This window comes from Leuciscus leuciscus, assembly GCF_965113295.1.
Source record: "Leuciscus leuciscus genome assembly, chromosome: 8".
Classification (NCBI taxonomy): domain Eukaryota; kingdom Metazoa; phylum Chordata; class Actinopteri; order Cypriniformes; family Leuciscidae; genus Leuciscus; species Leuciscus leuciscus.
The window spans coordinates 3,382,486-3,404,985 of NC_138732.1; the positions used below are offsets into that span (position 1 = coordinate 3,382,486).

Genomic DNA, 22,500 nt, shown 5'->3' on the forward strand with positions numbered 1-22,500 from the left:
TGTTGTTTATTCACTGTGTGTGTGTGTGTGTGTGTGTGTGTGTGTGTGTGTGTGTGTGTGTGTGTTTCAGTGGGGATCACAAGCCCTTCCTCTCGGTGTTGTCGGTGTTGTCTCTGGTTCTGATCTTCCTCCTGGTTCAGCGTCACTGTTCGCTGGTGTCTAAGATCGCACTGGCGCTCGGCATGCTGGGAGTTTACAGCTATCGCGCCGCTGTCGGAAACGTCCTGTTCCCATGGCAACACAGCAGCCGCACCGTCTCCAAGTAAGTTTGATGATATTTAAATATCGTATTGACATATTCCTTGAATGTCAGATGGTGAATAAATTAGCTCCCCTCATTATCGTTTGTTGTCTGAAGTTTCTTCACTAACTTTGTCCGTGAGTTTAGAAACGTCGCAAGTTTTTAACGTGAGAGCTCGACTCTAGAGAGTGAAGGTTGGTTTAGGAATGATTAAACCCGTTATTAACAGAAATCACACACACACACACACACTGGATAAACCACATCAGCATGACTCAGACTGATGCTGTTTACTTTTCTGGAAAAAGTTATTTTTCACACTGTCTGACAAATATATATATTAATGTGAATTCAATGACGCACTTATAAGTACTTCATTGTTTCATTACTGGATGAATCAGTGTTTTTGAACGAATCTCTTGAGTGAATGATTCAATGACGAATTCATTTCTCACAGTCACTTGCCGCCACCTACTGGTGTAACGATGTAATCAATACAATCGTTATTTGAAGCGCCGTGTCACTTTCAAAAGGTGATTGCTCAGTGTTTTTATCCTATATATACACTTTTATCCCAGTTCTTTTGTGGTAATATGAATATTTGTAACAGAAATAATGACACTGTGTGGTTGAAAGACTGTTCGTGAATCGGTTTCTTTCTTGAATGGCTGTGATTTTGTCAAAGGTATAATAGACACAAGTGAATGGTTGTCATGTAGGAATGAGTTATATGAGAATACTCATATACTGTATGTTTACACACAGTACATATACATATTTATACTCGTATGCATCTGTGTACTTGTGTAGAGTGTTTCTGGCCTAAGAGAGCCCCAGTTAAGATCTTCACACACACTCATAAAAGTAAAAGTAAAAAGAGTTTTCTAAGGAACACACACACAGTTTCACACACACAGACTCCTGTGACAAAATATCGCCGCTCGCCTCTTCCCCTTGACATTTACTCCCACCTAATTAAATCTTTGACCTCCTGGCCTCGGTGCAGCGCCACAGGCTGTGTCCCATTACACACTCTCCATGTGACAGAGAGAACGAGAGCGAGAGGTAATTGGCACTGCCACCCTGTGCCACCGGACTCACTCTCACACTCATTAATCACTGCGGGACATTGTTTATGTTGCCCTGGCAACCTCTGGCTCGCCTGTTAAGTAGACGTCCGCTGACTTCAACCCCATCGCTTCGACTCGCGCTCCTCCTCGCTTTCTGCCTCTCCATCACACGCTTTCTGCCGTTGCCCTTAATGAGTGTTGATTTTAGTGCATTTAAAAGGGTAGTTCACCTAAAAATGGAACAATTTATTTTACTCTCATGCCATTTCAAATCTTCTTCCATGGGAAATGGAGAGAAATTTTGAAGAATTGTTCTGTTTGATTTCTTTCCAGCCACATAAAATATAAAAAATTAAGTTCCCATTTATTTTAATTTACTTGTAAAATACTGAATATAGAGAATGAGGTAAAAGAGCCTTATTTGCAAAAGCACCGTCTTACTTTTCTCTAGAACATTTGTTAAATCAACGTGAGAAATACATTATTTGCCATATTTAAGATAAAGAAACTCCATTTATGGTGCCATTATTGTCAGGTTTTGATGTCACTTGACTTTGCTATTATATTAGGTGTGCTACGATACATGTATTGTCCTGAACCGTCACGGTTGGTTGGATGCATACAATCAGACGCTGAATACAGTCTCAGGCGATCCACACTCCAGTCCAGAAGGGGGCGACGCTGTTTGATAACCGCCATAACACACAAGAGCTTGCTAGTAGCCCATATGCTGAGTTTCGATTCATTTTTGTGATGCGCTTAGGGCTTTCGCGATAACCGCGAAATTGTAGTACCGCGCTACTGACAAACCTCAGCAACCGCGATATTCGCGTTTTCTTTTTTCATAAGGCTATACCCTCCTTGTTTTGAACTTCGTGTATGTGTATTGAATGTTAAATAAGTTAATAATGATAACAAGACTGTTTTTATCATGGTGATTTGTACAGAGGCTTCGTGGATTTGCACTTAAAGTCCAACTGAAATCAAAATTGACCCTAATTGAAACATTTGTTGTATCATCCGTTTAACGTTTAAGGGTAAAAAGGGTAACGTTTAAGCCGCGGGGGGAGAAAATCAGCAAGTCACGCATTGAATCAATGCCATTGGTCTCTATGAAGTGAAGCATCAGCTTCAGCGTTACCCATGCGACGCATTGCTGGTCAGCTGAGTCTTCAAAAGTGGAGCTCAAAGTTAAAATTAATTAACACCTTGGTTCATTACATCTATCTTTTAATGAATCAGCGTTTTTGAACGTGTTCCTTGAATTAATGGTTTAATGACTCACTCAAAGACAGTCTGTGCGCGCTGAGTGACAGCCTTTCAATGCGCTGACACAACACGCTAATCAAAACTATACGTTTGAAAACTGCTGTTGCATTTTACCACGCAGCATTGGTCAACCTATCAATTAGAGTAACAAATCAACAATTCCTTGTTTTTTTTTATTTTAAGCAATCAGGAATCACTCATGCTAACACATACCAGACAACATCATCCAGATTACTGTCTGTTTAAAATAAATGAAAAGAAACATAGCATTGGGGATTTGTTGCTTTTTTCTGTGCTGTTACACCTCTAATATATATTAGTGATGCACCGATGTATCAGCCAATAATCGGTATCGACCGATAAAAGCAATTTTTTCACTATCTGTGTAATTAATCGGTATGTTTGAATAAATGTGCCATGAAGTTCTTATAAAAATTTGCCACATTATTTGCCACAAAAAACGTGGTACATTGTGCAATTTAAACATTCAAGTACATAGAAGCTGTACTTGCATTAATAGAACAATACTAACTATGGTGGCCACAGATTGAAGTGACTTTAGTGATAAATGTCCCTTGACCAAGATGCACAATCATGCATGACCCAAAAAAATATTACAGACTTTAAGTGACAGCTGATTGTTCTAATGGAGTTATTCTTCCATGTGCTTTTGTGAATGTGGGTGTTAGTTAGCCATTAACACAGCTAATACCTTTCTGAATAGATATGTAAATCACAGATATGTCTCAAGCTGCTTTTAGAGGTGTAAACAACCTCGAGTCTGTTTTGCATCTAATTTATTTATGTTAGAAGACCCAAACAGAATTATTGCACCACATCCATGAAACAAGCTACTAAACAACTCAGCGTGTGGTATTTAGTCCGTTCGAAATGTCTTTCTTCATGTAAACAAGAATTATTAATAGCTTTTTTGGTTTCATAAGCATATTTTTAGCATGCACACAAGATAATTATGATGCAGCCTTTTAGACAATACTCACATCTTTCACAGAATCCCAGAATGCATTGCAACAAGGTCAGTGAAAAAAAAAAAACTGAGCAAGTCGAGAATTTTAATTTTAAGTTTGTTGTTTGGTTTTGGTTATCTCTTTATTCCGCCTTTGATTAAAAAATACAAACGAGTCCAAAGTGCTGTCGACTGTCGTTGAGAGGAAACCACAAGCACACAAAAGACAGAGTGAAGAGATGTCAAGCAAGATGCTTTTTTAATCAGAGTTTATGCTCAAAGCTGTTTACGGGGGATGATTGTTGTCAGAGAAAGCGGAGCGGAAAAGAAATAAACAAGAATTTTGGCAGAGACACAAATTTTGGAGTGTTTGAACGGAGATCGGGAGCGTCTGAGTTCAGTAGTGACAGAATGAGATATCAGGACACGGATCTGTTGAGGCGTAGTGCACATCATAAACTGAATAACATAGAGTCTCCAGTCAGGTGACTTCAACAAAGTCTGTGTTTGCCATCAGAGAGGAAAACATGAATTCTAAACACACTTCTCAAGGGACAGAGGGGATATTGTGAGCTGGTACATGTCTTTTAAAAAGCATTAAAGCTTAATGTTTCTTCTTTCTGAAAGCAAGAGGAGCCAACTAAAGCGTAGCCAGTTCACGCAATAAATAATTAAGAAAAACAAAATACATTTTCTTCAGGCAATGCAGATATACTCACTTTAAACTAAAGAAATGAAAACATGATGAACTATACTTCAATTAATTTTTTTTTACACATTATTATTACATTTTAAAGGACATTGAATTGTGTTTTGCTAAAGATGCGTTTTCAGCCATGGCTTGAAAATGGCTAAAGACTCAGGTTGATTCCACCAGCAGAGAACAGTCCAGGTAAAGGTCTGTGAAAGTGATTTTGTGCCTGTTTTGGATCAGATCCTAGTGATGACATGTAGATGGAGAAGAGAAGCGGTCCCAGCACTGAGCCCTGAGGCTCTCCAGTAGATAGATGATAACAGTGATAGGAAAAACTATGTTTCTGAATGACCGATCTTAGTGATGACATGTAGATGGAGAAGAGAAACAGTCCTAGCACTGAGCCCTGAGGCACTCCAGTAGATAGATGATAACAGTGATAGGAAAAACTATGTTTCTGAATGACATATCCTAGTGATGACATGTAGATGGAGAAGAGAAGCGGTCCCAGCACTGAGCCCTGAGGCACTCCAGTAGATAGATGATAACAGTGATAGGAAAAAACATGTTTCTGAATGACAGATCCTAGTGTTGACATGTAGATGGAGAAGAGAAACGGTCCTAGCACTGAGCCCTGAGGCACTCAACTCCAATTTTTTTCATCTGAGAAATCTGGTTAAGATGAAAGAAATGAAAGAAATGAAAGAATTAAGATGAAAGAAATGATTTAAACTAAAGAAATGAAAACATGATGAACTATACTTCAATTAATTTTTTTTTTACACATTATTATTACATTTTAAAGGACATTGAATTGTGTTTTGCTAAAGATGCGTTTTCAGCCATGGCTTGAAAATGGCTAAAGACTCAGGTTGATTCCACCAGCAGAGAACAGTCCAGGTAAAGGTCTGTGAAAGTGATTTTGTGCCTGTTTTGGATCAGATCCTAGTGATGACATGTAGATGGAGAAGAGAAGCGGTCCCAGCACTGAGCCCTGAGGCTCTCCAGTAGATAGATGATAACAGTGATAGGAAAAACTATGTTTCTGAATGACAGATCTTAGTGATGACATGTAGATGGAGAAGAGAAACAGTCCTAGCACTGAGCCCTGAGGCACTCCAGTAGATAGATGATAACAGTGATAGGAAAAACTATGTTTCTGAATGACATATCCTAGTGATGACATGTAGATGGAGAAGAGAAGCGGTCCCAGCACTGAGCCCTGAGGCACTCCAGTAGATAGATGATAACAGTGATAGGAAAAAACATGTTTCTGAATGACAGATCCTAGTGTTGACATGTAGATGGAGAAGAGAAACGGTCCTAGCACTGAGCCCTGAGGCACTCAACTCCAATTTTTTTCATCTGAGAAATCTGGTTAAGATGAAATCATGTCTAATGTATAAGAGCCTTGAAATTGCAATCCATGCTATTATGTCATCAAGACTTGATTACTGTAATTCTTTATATAAGGGTATTAGTCAAGCATCTATTCTACGGCTGCAAAAGGTTCAAAACGCTTCAGTGAGATTATTAATATGAATTTATAATTAATTAATATTATTAAAATTAATATTAAAAAACGTGAACACATCACTCCATCCTTGGTCTCTTTACATTGGCTCCTTGTACAATATAGGATTGATTTTAAACTTATTTGATTGGTGTATAGATCTCTTCATGGCCTTGCACCGACTTATTTATCAGATCTGTTAATGGATTATCAGACAGGAAGAACTTTGAGATCAGTAACTCAAAAACGGCTGAAAATTCCAAGGACCAAGTTAAGCCAGAAAGGGGATTGTGCATTTGGGAGGTAGCGCAAGACTTTGGAATAGCTTACCATTACATGTTAGGGACGCTGACCCGGTACATGTCTTTAAAGTACACCTGTTTGCCATGGCCTATTCATCCTTTTGATGATAATTTTTTATTCTTTTTATTCTATTACTTTGGTACAATTTTGTCTATCTTACTGAGATGATGTAAAGCACATTGGTCAACGTGCTGTTTTAATAGTGCTATACAAATTAAAGTGACATTGACAGTAGATAGATGATAACAGTGATAGGAAAAAACATGTTTCTAAATGACAGATCCTAGTGTTGACATGTAGATGGAGAAGAGAAGCGGTCCCAGCACTGATCCCTGAGGCACTCCAGTATATAGATGATAACAGTGATAGGAAAAAACGTGTTTCTGAATGACAGATCCTAGTGTTGACATGTAGATGGAGAAGAGAAACGGTCCCAGCACTGAGCCCTGAGGCACTCCAGTAGATAGATGATAACAGTGATAGGGAAAAACGTGTTTCTGAATGACAGATCCTAGTGTTGACATGTAGATGGAGAAGAGAAGCAGTCCCAGCACTGAGCCCTGAGGCACTCCAGTAGATAGATGATAACAGTGATAGGAAAAAACGTGTTTCTGAATGACAGATCCTAGTGTTGACATGTAGATGGAGAAGAGAAGCGATCCCAGCACTGAGCCCTGAGGCACTCCAGTAGATAGATGATAACAGTGATAGGAAAAACCGTGTTTCTGAATGTATTTATGAATCCAGTAGCTAGATGTTGCGACTTAAGGTTGGCATACACTACACGACTTTTGTTCCGATTTTTGCCCCGATTTGGGATCTGGGTGAGTCGGCAGTAGTTGCTGAATATCTGCGCCAGTCTGCAGATTTTGTGGGTTCGGAGTTGAAAGAATTCACAGAAAATCACGTAGTGTATGATGGGCACGGATTTTGTTAAATTCAGACTTTGATTCCATCCAGTCGGAGGACATCAAAACAGATTTGATATTTTGAGCCGATTTTAGAACATATATAGTGTATGATGATGCAATACTGTACATAATACAGTCATAATATGCTGACCAGACAATGGAAATCAAGGGTGCGAAGTCACAAAGATCAAGAAAAAATTACGTTGTACGAGACGACATACGAGATCGGGGAAATATGTTAGAAAACACAGAATCTGCCATTTGTTTAGTAATTGTTTTCAGCAGTTTCAGTATTCACACAGTGGCGTTAACGCAGCTCACTTCACTTCCAGTTAAAAAAATACGGAAATCCTTATAAATACGGAACAATCACTGAAGAATGCGTCACATGTTTCTGTTTAGTGTATTATAGTGTAGGCTAGTGTTTGATCCTCAGTCCTGTATAGGGATGGGTATCGTTAAGGTTTTAACGGTATTACTACTCTTACCGATACTCCTTATCGATCCGGTACTTTAACGGTATTCTTATCGGTTCTTTTTGTTATATTAAAAAAAGGGGAAAAAATTATTTAGAACATAATTAATATTGCTTTATATTTTGAAATGTAAAATAAATATCTATAGCAAAAGAAAAAGCAATGCTTTAACAAAACAAATAAAACATGTATGTTATGCAGAAGGGTGCTGGCTTTTGTGTTTTATATAGACAGACAGGACGCCAAAAACAAAGTACAAACACATGGTCAAACAAAAAAGTATATAAAACAAATATACAAATTATATACCCAGTGCTTTAATTTCAGTAATGTCTACTGACATTACTGTTCAGGAGTAATATGGGTTAAAAAGACATCTAATAAAGTCAGATGTAAAATAACACTGCACAGTTTATCATAGATAGATTAAAGCTTATATCATTCAAGAGCTGTGACTGATTTTCTCTTTGCCTTTTGTTGTTTGATTCACATTAATGGAGCAATCGTCAGCAGGATTATTAGACTGCTGCCTCTTTAAGACCAAATGCAGATCTAATCATTATTAAGCCTCATATTTTCTCCCAACTATTTACGCCGATTTAAGACATAAACTGTATTTAAGTGAATAAACTGTTTAAGTGAATCTCCAAGACGGCCATTTTGACATATTTGTGTATTTGATCGTTTAGATGCGCACACGAAGCCCAAAATATACGTTGCTTGTCTCGTTGCGGTGTGTTTCGGAGTGTGCGCCGCATTTTGGAACAGCGTCTATTGCGTCAATTTTGGTACTTTTAAAGGAGAAGTTCACTTTTAAAAAAACTTTTGCTGATAATTTACTCACCCCCATGTCATCCAAGATGTCCATGTCTTTCTTTCTTCAGTCGAAAAGAAATTAAGGTTTTTGATGAAAACATTCCAGGATTTTTTCACATATTATGGATTCCATTGGGACCCAAACGGTTCAAGGTCCAAATGACAGTTTCATTGCCGCTTCAAAGGGCTTTAAACGATACCAGACGATGAATAAGGGTCTTATCTAGCGAAACGATCGGTCATTTCAAAAATAAAATAAAAAGTTGACGTTTTATAAGCACAAATGTTCGGCTTGCTCTGTTCTGTGATGCGCGTTCGTGACGTCACGTAATACGCAATTACGTTGAAAAGGTCACGCTTGAAAAATTGAAGAAAATGTTCTTTTTGGCTTTTTAATATTAAAACACTCAGGATGCGCACACGAAATGGGCATTTTAAACGATAAACTGACACAAATACATTTGAAAATGTTTATATGGTCCTCCTTCCGCACATTTGTAAACACATCAAACTTGACCTTTTCAACGTAATTGCGTATTACGTGACGTCACGAACGCGCATCACAGAACAGAGCAAGGCGAACATTTGTGCTTATAAAACGTCAACTTTTTATTTTATTTTTTAAATGACCGATCGTTTCGCTAGATAAGACCCTTATTCATCGTCTGGTATCGTTTAAAGCCCTTTGAAGCGGCAATGAAACTGTCAATTGGACCTTGAACCGTTTGGGTCCCAATGGAATCCATAATATGTGGAAAAATCCTGGAATGTTTTCATCAAAAACCTTAATTTCTTTTCGACTGAAGAAAGAAAGACATGGACATCTTGGATGACATGGGGGTGAGTAAATTATCAGCAAAAGTTTTTTCAAAAGTGAACTTCTCCTTTAATAGCCTTTTATTATCAAACGCGTCCCGCAGTTTAGCAACAGTATAGACTACATTTTACAACAATCACCGATCGTGCAGATTCTGACGTTACTTTTAAGTTTTAGGGAGAAATGACAGCGCATCGCTCTGTGAAGGAAAGGAAGTTGCGCTGGAGAGAATGTGGCTTTAGTTTTTAATGGTTACACCTCAAATATCTTCTTTTTTATAATCATTGGAAGCCAACATCTAAATCTAAAATAAAATTAGTTTAATATCAAAGATCTAAAGTGTAACCTTTTGAATGTTCTGTCCTCATCGTCACTCATTAAGCAGGGCTGTTGTGTTGCGCGCGCCGTGGCTTTGCGTGAAAGATCGCTCGCTCTCTCTCTCTCTCTCTCTCACACACACACACACACACACTCACTCTCTCTCTCTCTCTTTAGCAAAAATGCATCACAGACAAATGGTTCAATATTATTATATATAGAAGTGGCTGGCGAGATTAAATTCGCAAGATAATAATTTCTTAATAGCAATAATAAATAGCACGTGTACTTTCATAATTTCTCTAGTACCGACAGCAGAACCGATAACGTCCGAGCTTAACGATCCAGCGGTCTTTCAAAATTCAGCACCGGGGCCCGTTTAATACCGGGTTTCGGTACCCATCCCTAGTCCTGTAGTGTATGATGCCCAGATTTTCTCTCTAACCATTTACAAAGTTGGCAAGTGTATCATGAAATATATATATTATAAAGTTTGGATTTCATACAATAATTTCTTATTAAAAAAAAATCCTGTCATCCAGCCATCTCCTCCATTCCTTTTTCATCCTCATCAACAAAAATTTTGTTTAGGTGGACAGATCAATACAGTACAATGAACATTAAAAAATGTAGGACGTTGGAAAATAACATTATCTTTTCTGTTCACCAAATGCTTTTTAATCTTCGCTATAATTGCTTCAATGCAAATTAACTAGATCCTATAACTAGCGCGCCGTTATTTGTTGTGTAGTGACGTGTGTGTTCAAGTAAGCCAGTTATGAGCAGATTCTGCGCAATACGCTGTATTTAATATATCATGATGACTCACGAGTATTTGCGGCAAATCAGATTTGACTTGCACGAACTTACCCAGCAAAGTGAGTTAATTTCAGTGTGTATTCCAGTCTTTTGACACCTCACCCCTCCCTCCACAACACCCTGAAGACCTACTGAGAGAGTTAACAGGAGGATCTGGTGGTTAACTGTGTCAAACATTGCTGACTGATCCAACAATATGAGTACTGAGCATTCGGAAGCTGCTTTTTCCAGACAAACCGAGAGCAGGGCAGTCTCAGTTTAGTGACGCTGGTTGAACAAACCAGACTGGTTGTTGTCCAGGAGGTTGTTCTGTGTAAGAAAGGGAGAGACCATATACAGTCAAACCAAAATTTATTCAGACATCTTCAACATTTCTTACTTTCTCACAGTTTATTCGCTATAGTTTAGAAAATGACAAGACAAGAACTCAGTTTGGGGAGGCGTGGTTAAGGGGGGGTGTGGTTTGGGGAGGCATGGTTAAGGGAGGCGTGGCTGAGGGTGGGGGTGTGGTTTGGGGAGGTGTGGTTAATGGGTGGGGGCGTGGTTTGGGGAGGCGTGGTTAAGGGGTGGAAAGGGGTGGGGGCGTGGTTTGGTGAGGCGTGGTTAAGGGGTGGGGGTATGTTTGGGAGGCGTGGTTAAGGGGTGGGGGTGTGGTTTGGGAGGCGTAGTTAAGGGGTGGGGGTGAGGTTTGGGGAGGCATGGTTAAGGGGTGTGGTTTGGGGAGGCGTGGTTAAGGGGTGGGGGTGTGGTTTGGGGATGCGTGGTTAAGGGGTGGGGGTGTGGTTTGGGGATGCGTGGTTAAGGGGTGGGGTGTGGTTTGGGGAGGCGTGGTTAAGGGGTGGGGGCGTGGTTTGGGGAGGCGTGGTTAAGGAGTGGGGGCGTGGTTGGGGGTGAATGCATCAAAAAATAATTGACAAATGCATTCACAACCTTGCAACTATGTTATTGTACTTTAATACATAAAGAAATACATCCTTTCCATTCAATGTTTGGCCCGCAACAATAGAATACTATATATATTAAAAAAAAAGTTTAGCTTTTAACACCTTTTACATGACACTATTTCTTTTCATGGCCATAGGTTAAAAATCTACTACTAAAATAAAAAATCTACTACACTATTTCAGTAAAAAAAAAACTATTTCAATCCTCCTGATGTTCTCTTGTAGCCTATACTTTCTTTATGTGGGCTTCTAGGTCGCTAGCACCTTTATTTGACACTGACACGTGCGTGCCAGCTTTGCAGGTCATGCATTCTGCTTTACACGGATCCCGACCGAAACGAAAACACGTTTTTTTTGTGTTTTTTTTACGATGTTAGCTACTTGCATCTTATCTCGCACTTGACCGTAAACTGAAGCGTTGAGTCACGCTGCTAAAATTTTCTGTGAACGTAAAGTCCGCCTACTTTGATTTGATTGGTCATTTCAAATATTCTGACATTGACGAGCAGTGACAGACCAATGAGGCTGAGATGAACACACACACACACACAGGCCTCTGTATTCTGATGTCCGCTTGCCGCTGCGGATTGAGGAACGTGCTGATTATAACAAGACGGGGCGAAGCCGAAGCCGGTTTTATATGTTTTGTGTGCAAAGGCAAGCGTGTATTTAAAGTACACGCTTAATGGCCCAATGAAAAATAATGAAAACCAGGACATTTTCATCACTTTATAAAAAACGGCCAGGACAGGACGTGAAAACAGGACATGTCCTGGGAAAACAGGACGTTTGGTCACCCCATTTCATTTTGCTATCCTCACTTTCATAAATGAACTATAGTGTCCTGCACACACTAGAGAGGAAAAAAAAAAAGCACAAATTATATCTGGTGTCTGAATAATTTTTGGTTTGACTTTATAATGTAGCCCCTCAATATATTTAAGAGTCCTGACATGTTTGTTTGGTTTATCAGCGATAAACATGATATTTTTCTGCTAGGTTATTAAGGTCACATTCGTAGGGTGTTCACATATGACACTGTGATGCCCTGCACCCTTAAAAGTACTCGCTTCAAGTGCTCTGCCCCTCCACAGTGAGCACATAGTCCTCGACGCTCACTTTCAAGTGGAATTTGCCCTTTTTTCCCTGAGCTTTGTAGATCCCGACACATCTGAAGAGAGTAATTAAAAGCACACCTGCGTCAGGAGGAGGCCATAAAAAGCCTGCGTATTTTTATCCTGATTAATCTACGCGTGTGTGTGTGTGTGTGTTTTGATCTGACACCTCGTTTGAGAGTGTTTATGCATGCGGATCCCACATAGAGATGGAAATTAATTCTGTGCACACACACACTCACATATTTCTCTTCTAATGCGCTCTGAGTTAAACCTGTGTAAAAAAAATGCATCAAACAACACGTGTGGCGTGTAATTAGTCTCGCACGGTTTGTGCTGTGAACACAGGAGTGTTGTCTCGCATCATGTGGCTTGTTGAGGAGAGGCTCGCTGGTTCTGAGCGATCAGACGTGATATTTTTGCCTGCCAGACTGTAAAATATCCCATATCGAGGATCTCATAGCTATTTCTGCCACCTAGCAACACCCTATCAACCATAGCAACCATGGCACGACTTTTGCACAGGTTTACACTCACCTAATGGTTTATTAGGAACACCATACTAATACTGTGTTTGACCCCCTTTCGCCTTCAGAACTGCCTTAATTCTACGTGGCATTGATTCAACAAGGTGCTGAAAGCATTCTTTAGAAATGTTGGCCCATATTGATAGGATAGCATCTTGCAGTTGATGGAGATTTGTGGGATGCACATCCAGGGCACGAAGCTCCCGTTCCACCACATCCCAAAGATGCTCTATTGGGTTGAGATCTGGTGACTGTGGGAGCCATTTTAGTACAGTGAACTCATTGTCATGTTCAAGAAACCAATTTGAAATGATTCGAGCTTTGTGACATGGTGCATTATCCTGCTGGAAGTAGCCATCAGAGGATGGGTACATGGTGGTCATAAAGGGATGGACATGGTCAGAAACAATGCTCAGGTAGGCCGTGGCATTTAAATGATGCCCAATTGGCACTAAGGGGCCTAAAGTGTGCCAAGAAAACATCTCCCACACCATTACACCACCACCACCAGCCTGCACAGTGGTAACAAGGCATGATGGATCCATGTTCTCATTCTGTTTACGCCAAATTCTGACTCTACCATCTGAATGTCTCAACCGAAATCGAGACTCATCAGACCAGGCAACATTTTTCCAGTCTTCAACTGTCCAATTTTGGTGAGCTCGTGCAAATTGTAGCCTCTTTTTCCTATTTGTAGTGGAGATGAGTGGTACCCGGTGGGGTCTTCTGCTGTTGTAGCCCATCCGCCTCAAGGTTGTGCGTGTTGTGGCTTCACAAATGCTTTGCTGCATACCTCGGTTGTAACGAGTGGTTATTTCAGTCAAAGTTGCTCTTCTATCAGCTTGAATCAGTCGGCCCATTCTCCTCTGACCTTTAGCATCAACAAGGCATTTTCGCCCACAGGACTGCCGCACACTGGATGTTTTTCCCTTTTCACACCATTCTTTGTAAACCCTAGAAATGGTTGTGCGTGAAAATCCCAGTAACTGAGCAGATTGTGAAATACTCAGACCGGCCCGTCTGGCACCAACAACCATGTCACGCTCAAAATTGCTTAAATCACCTTTCTTTCCCATTCTGACATTCAGTTTGGAGTTCAGGAGATTGTCTTGACCAGGACCACACCCCTAAATGCATTGAAGGAACTGCCATGTGATTGGTTGATTAGATAATTGCATTAATGAGAAATTGAACAGGTGTTCCTAATAATCCTTTAGGTGAGTGTATGTTGATCATAATAACCATTTGTATTTATTTATTTATTCTTTATTTACATATTTGTTTATTTATTTTGAATAATACGTTTATTTATTTTTTATTTAGTATTCATTTATTTTTTATTAATTATTTATTAATATTTATTTATTTATTTATAATTATTTGTTTGTTTATATTTATGAATTTATGCATGTTAATAATTTGTTTATTATTATTATTTAATAATTTTTGTTAATTATTTACGTTTTATTTGTATATTTATTTATTTATTTATTTTAATTTCATTAACTTTCATCACTTTCTTTCTTTTTTTCTTTTATTAATTGTTAGTTTGTTCATTCATTCGTTCATTCATTCACATTCTTGCAGTTGTTCAGTCATTTAATAAAGTTTTATACTTTATTTATTTTTTATTATTCATTTAAAATGATTTATTTATTTATAATTATTTTGTGTATATATATATTTTTTATTTTTTTTTATTTTTTTATGATTCATTTATTTTGTATTAATTTTTATTTACTTTTTATGTGTATATTTATATTTTTTTAATTTCATTTACTTTCATCACTTTCTTTCTTTTATTTATTTGTTTTCTTTTATTAATTTTGTTAGTTTGTTTAGTTGACCTTTCTTTCTGGCTTGTTTGTTTGTTTGTTCATTCATTCATTCACTCACTCGTTTGTTCTTGCAGTTGTTCCGTTACGTATTTATTTAGTATTTATCAAAATTCAGATACTTAGCAACCATGCCATGACTTCTCACAATAACCTGCATGACTCAAAGTGCTCTGCTCTAGGGTCAAAGGTCATGTTGTTCTCATAGTTTCCCTGACAGACAGCTGTGGGAGCAACAGATCAGCAACACTGGATCTGAATAAAACAGAAAGACGGGAATGAATAAATGAATAGAATTCAGCATGTTTATAGAGTTGATGTGAGTTGGTGTGTGTGTGAGGTCTGTTGTCTGGAGTTTTTTAATCTGACGCGATATCTGGCTACCTCTCTTTCATGCACATCACACACACTGATGTTGTTGTTATTTTTGTGCATTTCACACACCTTCAGTGTCAGACTGAAGTGCATGCGGAGCAACATCCCGTCAGACCGAGTGAATCGCTGGCAGAACTAATAAAAGATTAATGATAAACTAGTGTCCGCCTCAGATGCCGTGAATACACACCCTTCTTCACACACACCATCTGATGATCCTGCACACAGCAATGCCTATCTCTCAGTCTGAGTGACTGGATTTGCAGTTTCCTGGAGTGAGGATGCAAGTGTGTGTGCAGTGTGTGGGTGTGTGTGAGCGTGTGTGTGTGTGTGTGTGTGTGTGTGTGTGTGTGTGTGTGTGTGTGTGTGTGTGTGTGTGTGTGTGTGTGTGTGTGTGTGTGTGTGAGCGAGCGTGCGTGTGTGAGCGTGCGCGTGTGTGTGTGTGTGTGTGTGTGTGTGAAAGAGTGTGTGTGTGTGTGTGTGTGTGTGTGTGTGTGTGTGTGTGTGTGTGTGAAAGAGTATGTGCGAGCGTGTGTGTGTGTGTGTGTGAAAGAGTATGTGTGTGTGTGTGTGTGTGTGTGTGTGTGTGTGTGTGTGTGTGTGTGAAAGAGTATGTGTGTGAAAGAGTATGTGTGTGAGTGTGCAGTGCGTATGTGAAAGAGTGTGTGTGTGTGTGTGTGAGAGCGTTTGTTTGAGTGTGTGTGAGAGAGATTGTGTGTGTGTGTGAGAGAGATTGTGTGTGTGTGTGTGTGTGTGAGTATGAGTTTGTTCTTTCATTTGCTCGCTTGTTCTTTCTTTCATTCATTCACTCACTCTCTTTCGTTCTTTTGCTCGCTCGGTCTTTCTTTCCTTTATTCTTTTTTTCTTCAGTTCGTTCGCTTTCTTTTTCTTCCTTCTTTCCTTCCTTCCTTCCTGTTAATTTAATTAATTAATTTGTTTGATATTTCTTTCATTATTGTTGATCCTTTTGTTCATTCTTTAATTTTTGTTCATTTTTGATTTTCTTTTAGTTTGTTAGTTCGTTCTGTCACTCATTATTGTACTATCATGAGTGCAAGTCAATGATGACAGAAATTCACTTTTTTTTTTGTATGCATCACTAATTTTGAACCTTTATAAAAGGTGCTCATAGCGATGTCACGTGTTTTTTAGGCCGAAACATTTTTTTGTCAAACATCTCCTCACTATTTTTTTACATTTACATTTATTCATTTAGCTGACGCTTTTATCCAAAGCGACTTACAATTGCTATATATATGTCAGAGGTCGCACGCCTCTGGAGCAACTAGGGGTAAAGTGTCTTGCTCAGGGACACATTGGTGTCTTACAGTGGATTCGAACCCGGGTCTCTCACACCAAAGGCATGTGTCTTATCCATTGCGCCACCACCACCCCTGCTATCCGCTAGCTGCCTGTCCCCTGAACACACTGTAAAGAAACGCGGTCTCTGTAGACAGCCCAGGCTCCACAAACGGCAACAAAAACAATCTGGCCCAGCCTGGACCACGACAAATAACAAACAGTGTTCCAGCCAATAACCGACAAGAATGATGTGGGGGTGGGGGTGGGGTGGGTAGTGCGCGTGCACATGAAGGGGGGGTGGGGGGGTGGAGGAGAGAGAAGCATGAAGAGGGAAGTTAGCTAGAGGAGAGGTGTCCTATCAACGACTAGTCTCAGCCTCAGACGTCACGCCCACGGAACGTTGGCTAAACGTCTGATGCATATGGTACACTTAACTGGAAACACTTCAGGAATGTCGAAGTCGTCATCTGATTGGTTGAATTTTATCGGATTTCCGAGGGGCGCGTTTATTTTCGGTCCGCCGGGAAACAAATGTCATGACGCCAAAACCCCTCGTGGAAGAAGAAAGCCGTTGTTTTTACAACTGAGACAATGAGCGCTTACCACGATCAACTAAACGCTGTATTTTCAAAAGTATGTGAAGTTCGCGGCTCCATTGATGCAGTAAACTTGCACAAGGTTCTTGAATGAATAATTTATTAGATGCACGCCGGCCTGTTACTGTAGGGACATCAACATTATATTGTCACGCCCCTAAATATGACGCGGTACAAAACAAACTGTGATTGGTTGTGTTACATGTCAGTCAAACGTCCTCTTGGGCGGTCCTTGGCCAAGAAATGCTGCGATAGAGTCCAGACCTTCTGCCGTCAGTCTGAAGGTCTGGCTATGCGAGACTAATCAACGACTAACGTTAAAATGGTATATTCTCTTGAATTTTGAAATGGCCGACACACGACCAAAGAGATGACGTTCCGATGAACAAATAACAAAGAATAGGGAAAAGGGACGCGAAGTCCCAAATTTACATCGGAAAAGCTTTCAAAAGGTGGTGAGAACTCCGCCTGTTTCTGCTGGACAGTATATATCCAGTTTGGTTTTTCTAAATGGTTCATGACTGTTTCAGGAAGCACGGGAGGGAGGGGGGAGGGGACGGGATGAGGAGGGAGGGAGGGTCGAGCTAGCCTCCGTTTTGTTTGACGATACTTCGAACATCAACAAGAAGTGACGTCACCCAGCGTTGTTTAGAGCACCTTTAACATGATGAAGTTCACAAAGTTTGTTGAACTTAAAGCATTAATTCAGTAGGCAATAAAACACCACACTAGCTGGTCCTCATTTGTCTGCAGGTTAAAGCAAGTCTCGAGTCTGAGGCTTTCAGGTTTGACGTTTTTCCTGCTTCGTCATTCATTCTCACGGCATAAACGACGTGCCGTTGCCAAGTTCTGGTTGTCATGGTAACGTGTGTTGGATTAAAGTGTTCAGTGCGGATGTAGTTTTCTCTCTGATGGAGCTTATTTACAGTGAAGAGGAACAGAGACACAGTGGCAATAAAAATGATGAGATTTTCCTGCTTCTCCAGGGAAATTGCAGAAGTCTCCCGCCTGTTTTTCTCTAATCACATTTAATGTGACTGATCCAGTGTACTGTGAGAGCCGGCGTCTCCAGCTACAAGATACTCCTGATTTAATATAGTTAAACTACATTCAGTCATGCTGCCCTTTAGAAAAACTACACCAGCAACTCACACAAAGTGCATCGAAGCCGTTTAAGAGGACGATATGCCGCATGTTAAACCAGATCAGATCATCATAATTGGATTATGTAATATAATTTAATCCGAGCAGTATTTTTGGTTCAAGAACAATGGATTTGAATGAATAAATCTAGGATGACAGCATTAAACTGAACTGATAGATGTATAAGAAAACTAGATAATATAGAGGTGATAACAGTGATGATACATAAATATATTAATATAAAAAAACTTTTAGAGGAATCGTTGAATTGGTTCATTTTCGGGCTGTGCAACGATTAATCGCGATTAATCGCATTTAAATGAAAAGTGTTGGTATACAATACCATAATGTCCCTGTCAATATACTGTACCATATCCAGGGGTGCACATGTGGTAAAAATAAATGATGCTCAGCAGAAAGCGTGGAGGGAAGCGCTTCTGAGGACCAACATTTTTGGGGACAAGGACACATAAGTGTTCATTTAAATGCGATTAATCACGATTAATCGTTGCACAGCCCTAACCAATTCAACGATTCTTCTAAAAAAAAAAATTTTTGCCAGAGATGGAGAAAAATCCCAGTCCAGTAAGTAAATTTACTTACTGGACTGGGATTTTTCTCCACCTCTGGCAATCGTGATGATAAGTGTGTTCATTAATTATTAGTGCTGTCAAAATTAACACGTTAACGCACACGATATTTTTTTTTATTTTAACACATTAAAAATATTTAACGCAATTAGCGCAGTATCCGTGTTTTTCGTCGTCCTTTGGCTAGCGTTACAATATAGAACCACGCTCTAATTCAAATGCTTTTAAACCATTCACGTGCAATAAGACACAAAAGAGAAGGCAGTGCGTTAGGCCGGCTACACACTGGCTGCGTGGCGTGTCCGTTTTTATTCCGGCTCCCATGTTAACAGGTTAGAGCTTGCACACTGTCTGCGTGACACGTGCGTCGAAAACGCGTGCATGCTAGAAATAGAACTGACGCCTATTTTTCACGCGACTTGGAAGCGTTTCCAGGCAAAATAGAATAGGAAAAGATGTTTATATGTCATTTTGACACGAATACATATTAATAAATGACATTTTGATATTTGAAAGTCTCTAGGTTTAGACATAAATGCAGATAAAAATTTAATAAAAAAAAAAAAGTATAATAATGATCGATTTTCAAATATTGTCTCAATACAGAACGACATATTCTGTAGCCTATTTTGCCGTCAATACTGCTGATGTTGTCTTTGCTGCTATATATTTATGTTTAACATGAAGTAGGCCTTCCACAACTCTCTCCCCATATGTCGAATATATCACCAATATGTCACCTCGCAGCAGCAGCGCCGTGTCAGACACGTTTCTGGTGTGCAAAGACATAGAAAACGCCACGCAGCCGCCACACAGCTGACACGCCTGGTGCGCTTGTCTGTAAATCTCCTGTCTGTGTGACACACACACACTCGTCCCCACAGAAAGTCACTTCAGACAGCACTTGAACAGACAAAAACGCACGCAATTATGCCAAGATGCTTGTTTTGTCGAGTATCCTCACAAGCACAGTTAAATGAGTTAAATGAAGTCTTGGGGCCCTTTCACATCTACCTTGTTTGGTCCGGATTTTCAGACTTTTCAGTTTGATCCGAATCAAAATTGCAGGTGTGAAACCTCCTTGAATGACCAAACAGACGAAATTTGGTCAGACGAAAAGAGGTAATGTCTCGGTCCGGATCAAACTGAACAAAGGTTTGGTTTGTTTCTAGTGTGAACGCATTTTATGACTTTCAGACCGTTTACAGGAAGTTCCTGTGGTTCCCGCAGGATTGCTCGCTCTTCTCCTCCTTCCTGCCGGCGACGATAAAATGTTCGCACAACGAGGATGTTCATTTGGCTCGAGTATAGTCGGTGCTGCAGGTCGTAATGCCGTAATAATAACAGTTTAGTGGCAACGATATGAGTCTGTTCATTCATTCTTGTCAAAGTTACCCGCCGAATTGACAACACACTGACGTCAGATGCACGTCCGTTTACAAACCTGATTAATCAGATTAATCTAGATTTAATGTAAACTTTATGCAGTGAAGACTGTGAAGTGTTGGATAACTTTATTAAATTTCTGCAGGCTATAAATCCTACCTGTTAGACCTACCTCAAAATCCTAAAGCACTGTTTACAAGGTTACATAGGTCAAAAACAATGAAAACAATAACTTTTTGAGCATTTTGGCAGGGCAGTCAGGAGGAAAGTGATAGCTTGTAGGATAAGTGTGTGTAAAGCGTGAGTACCAAGCAACATCTCCAGGTATTCCCTTGAGAGCCAGATCAGAACTGTTATGTGCACCCCTGACCATATCAACGTTTCAACTTTGATTAATTCGTTCCCTCGTTTTGGTTAAGTAGTGGTAAGGATTTAACTAAATTAAAACGTTCTTCCCTTCTCATAGTCCAGCTGATTTGAGTGAATCGCTTCCTTCCAATGATTCATGTACATATAAGTAACTTCTGCTCTCCGCTGTGAAGCAACAAGCCTCGCTCAAGCTTTGACCGAGATAAAGACGAGGCTTCAAACAAAAGGCTGTTCTCGGTCAATATTGAGTCTTCTGTGTGTGGGTGAACGTGAGCGTCTTAGGCCTTGTCCACAATAATACGTTTTTGTTTGAAAACAATCAAACGCATCTTTTTATCTCTGTTTTGTCCTTCCGTTCACACTGAGACAGCATTTTTATTCATGAAAATAAGCTTTTTGAAAACGCTCTCCAAAGTGGAGACATTTGAAATGCCATTTTCAAGTTGTAAAGTGGAGTGTCAAAATGGAGGGATTTAAAAATGATGACATAAGTTTAGTCATGTGATGCATATTGTACCAATAGATGTTCATGTTTATACCGGTATTGTGCCTGTTATGTGCTTTTCACTTTCACAGTCGCTGAAATATGTTACTTTGCTCACTCTTCATATCACAGTCCTGCAAAGATGACAGAATTTACTCACATTTGCTTTCCTGCGGTAAAACATGAGAGAAGTTGCGTTTAGACCAAACATATAATAGTGAGTGAGTGAAACCTGGACAATCAGTGAATGATGAGATATTTTGCTAAATTAAATTATCCTGTCAGAAGAATTGTGCGATAACTTTATTATTTATTTTTCCATCTGTATCATCTCAGTGAACTTTTGTGTGGTTTTACCTGGAAGTCTACCTGGGTCGTCTCCAATCGACGTTCCCTATATAGTCTACCTGGGTCATCTCCAATCGACGTTCCCTGGGTCGTCTCCAATCGACGTTCCCTATGTAGTCTACCTGGGTCGTCTCCAATCGACGTTCCCTGGGTTGTCTCCAATCGACGTTCCCTATGTAGTCTACCTGGGTCGTCTCCAATCGACGTTCCCTAACATCTCCAATCGACGTTCCCTATATAGTCTACCTGGGTCGTCTCCAATCGACGTTCCCTGGGTCGTCTCCAATCGACGTTCCCTAACATCTCCATTCGACGTTCCCTATATAGTCTACCTGGGTCGTCTCCAATCGACGTTCCCTAACATCTCCAATCGACGTTCCCTATATAGTCTACCTGGGTCGTCTCCAATCGACGTTCCCTGGGTCGTCTCCAATTGACGTTCCCTATATAGTCTACCTGGTTCATCTCCAATTGACGTTCCCTGGGTCGTCTCCAATCGACGTTCCCTATATAGTCTACCTGGGTCGTCTCCAATCGATGTTCCCTGGGTCGTCTCCAATCGACGTTCCCTATATAGTCTACCTGGGTCATCTCCAATCGACGTTCCCTGGGTCGTCTCCAATCGACGTTCCCTATATAGTCTACCTGGGTCGTCTCCAATCGACGTTCCCTATACAGTCTACCTGGGTCGTCTCCAATCGACGTTCCCTGGGTCGTCTCCAATTGACGTTCCCTATGTAGTCTGCCTGGGTCGTCTCCTATTGACGTTCCCTGGGTCGTCTCCAATCGACGTTCCCTATATAGTCTTCCTGGGTCGTCTCCAATCAACGTTCCCTATATATTCTACCTGGGTCGTCTCCAATCGACGTTTCCTAACGTCTCCAATCGACGTTTAATATATAGTCTACCTAACTAACTTGCTTCCCTAACTAGCTTTCTTCCTGCGCAGGAATAATCGACAAACAGACTTCAGCAAATGTCCTTCAAATGCTTTAATCACGGCCGGGAGATTTTCCCGAGCAGTTCTCAGGGAATCTCTCCTAAGAAGAAGCAAGGCTGGAGGATCTCAGACAAATTCCATTGAGAATCCCACCAGCTAACACGAATACAACAGTTTTTATAGAATGGGGAGGTATTGTACAAAATAATATGAATTTGATTGGTTCTTCATATGCAAACCCTTCTGTTACTAGGTAAAGCAAACTTTGTTTGAATGATTATTGATTACTTCATTGTTAATCACAAGGTTCAAATTTAGTCATCTGTCTAGTT

At 40.0% G+C, this 22,500-nt stretch overlaps 1 protein-coding gene across 1 annotated transcript in view; it reads left to right on the top strand.

The window, feature by feature from the left end:
• Window positions 1-22,500, top strand: part of pigg (phosphatidylinositol glycan anchor biosynthesis class G (EMM blood group)) — a 153,066-nt gene that overhangs the window by 117,427 nt on the left and 13,139 nt on the right. Inside the window, exon 9 of the mRNA XM_082178698.1 lies at window positions 71-262. Within this exon, the coding sequence (XP_082034824.1) occupies window positions 71-262 (192 nt within the window). The remainder of the gene's footprint in view (window positions 1-70; window positions 263-22,500) is intronic.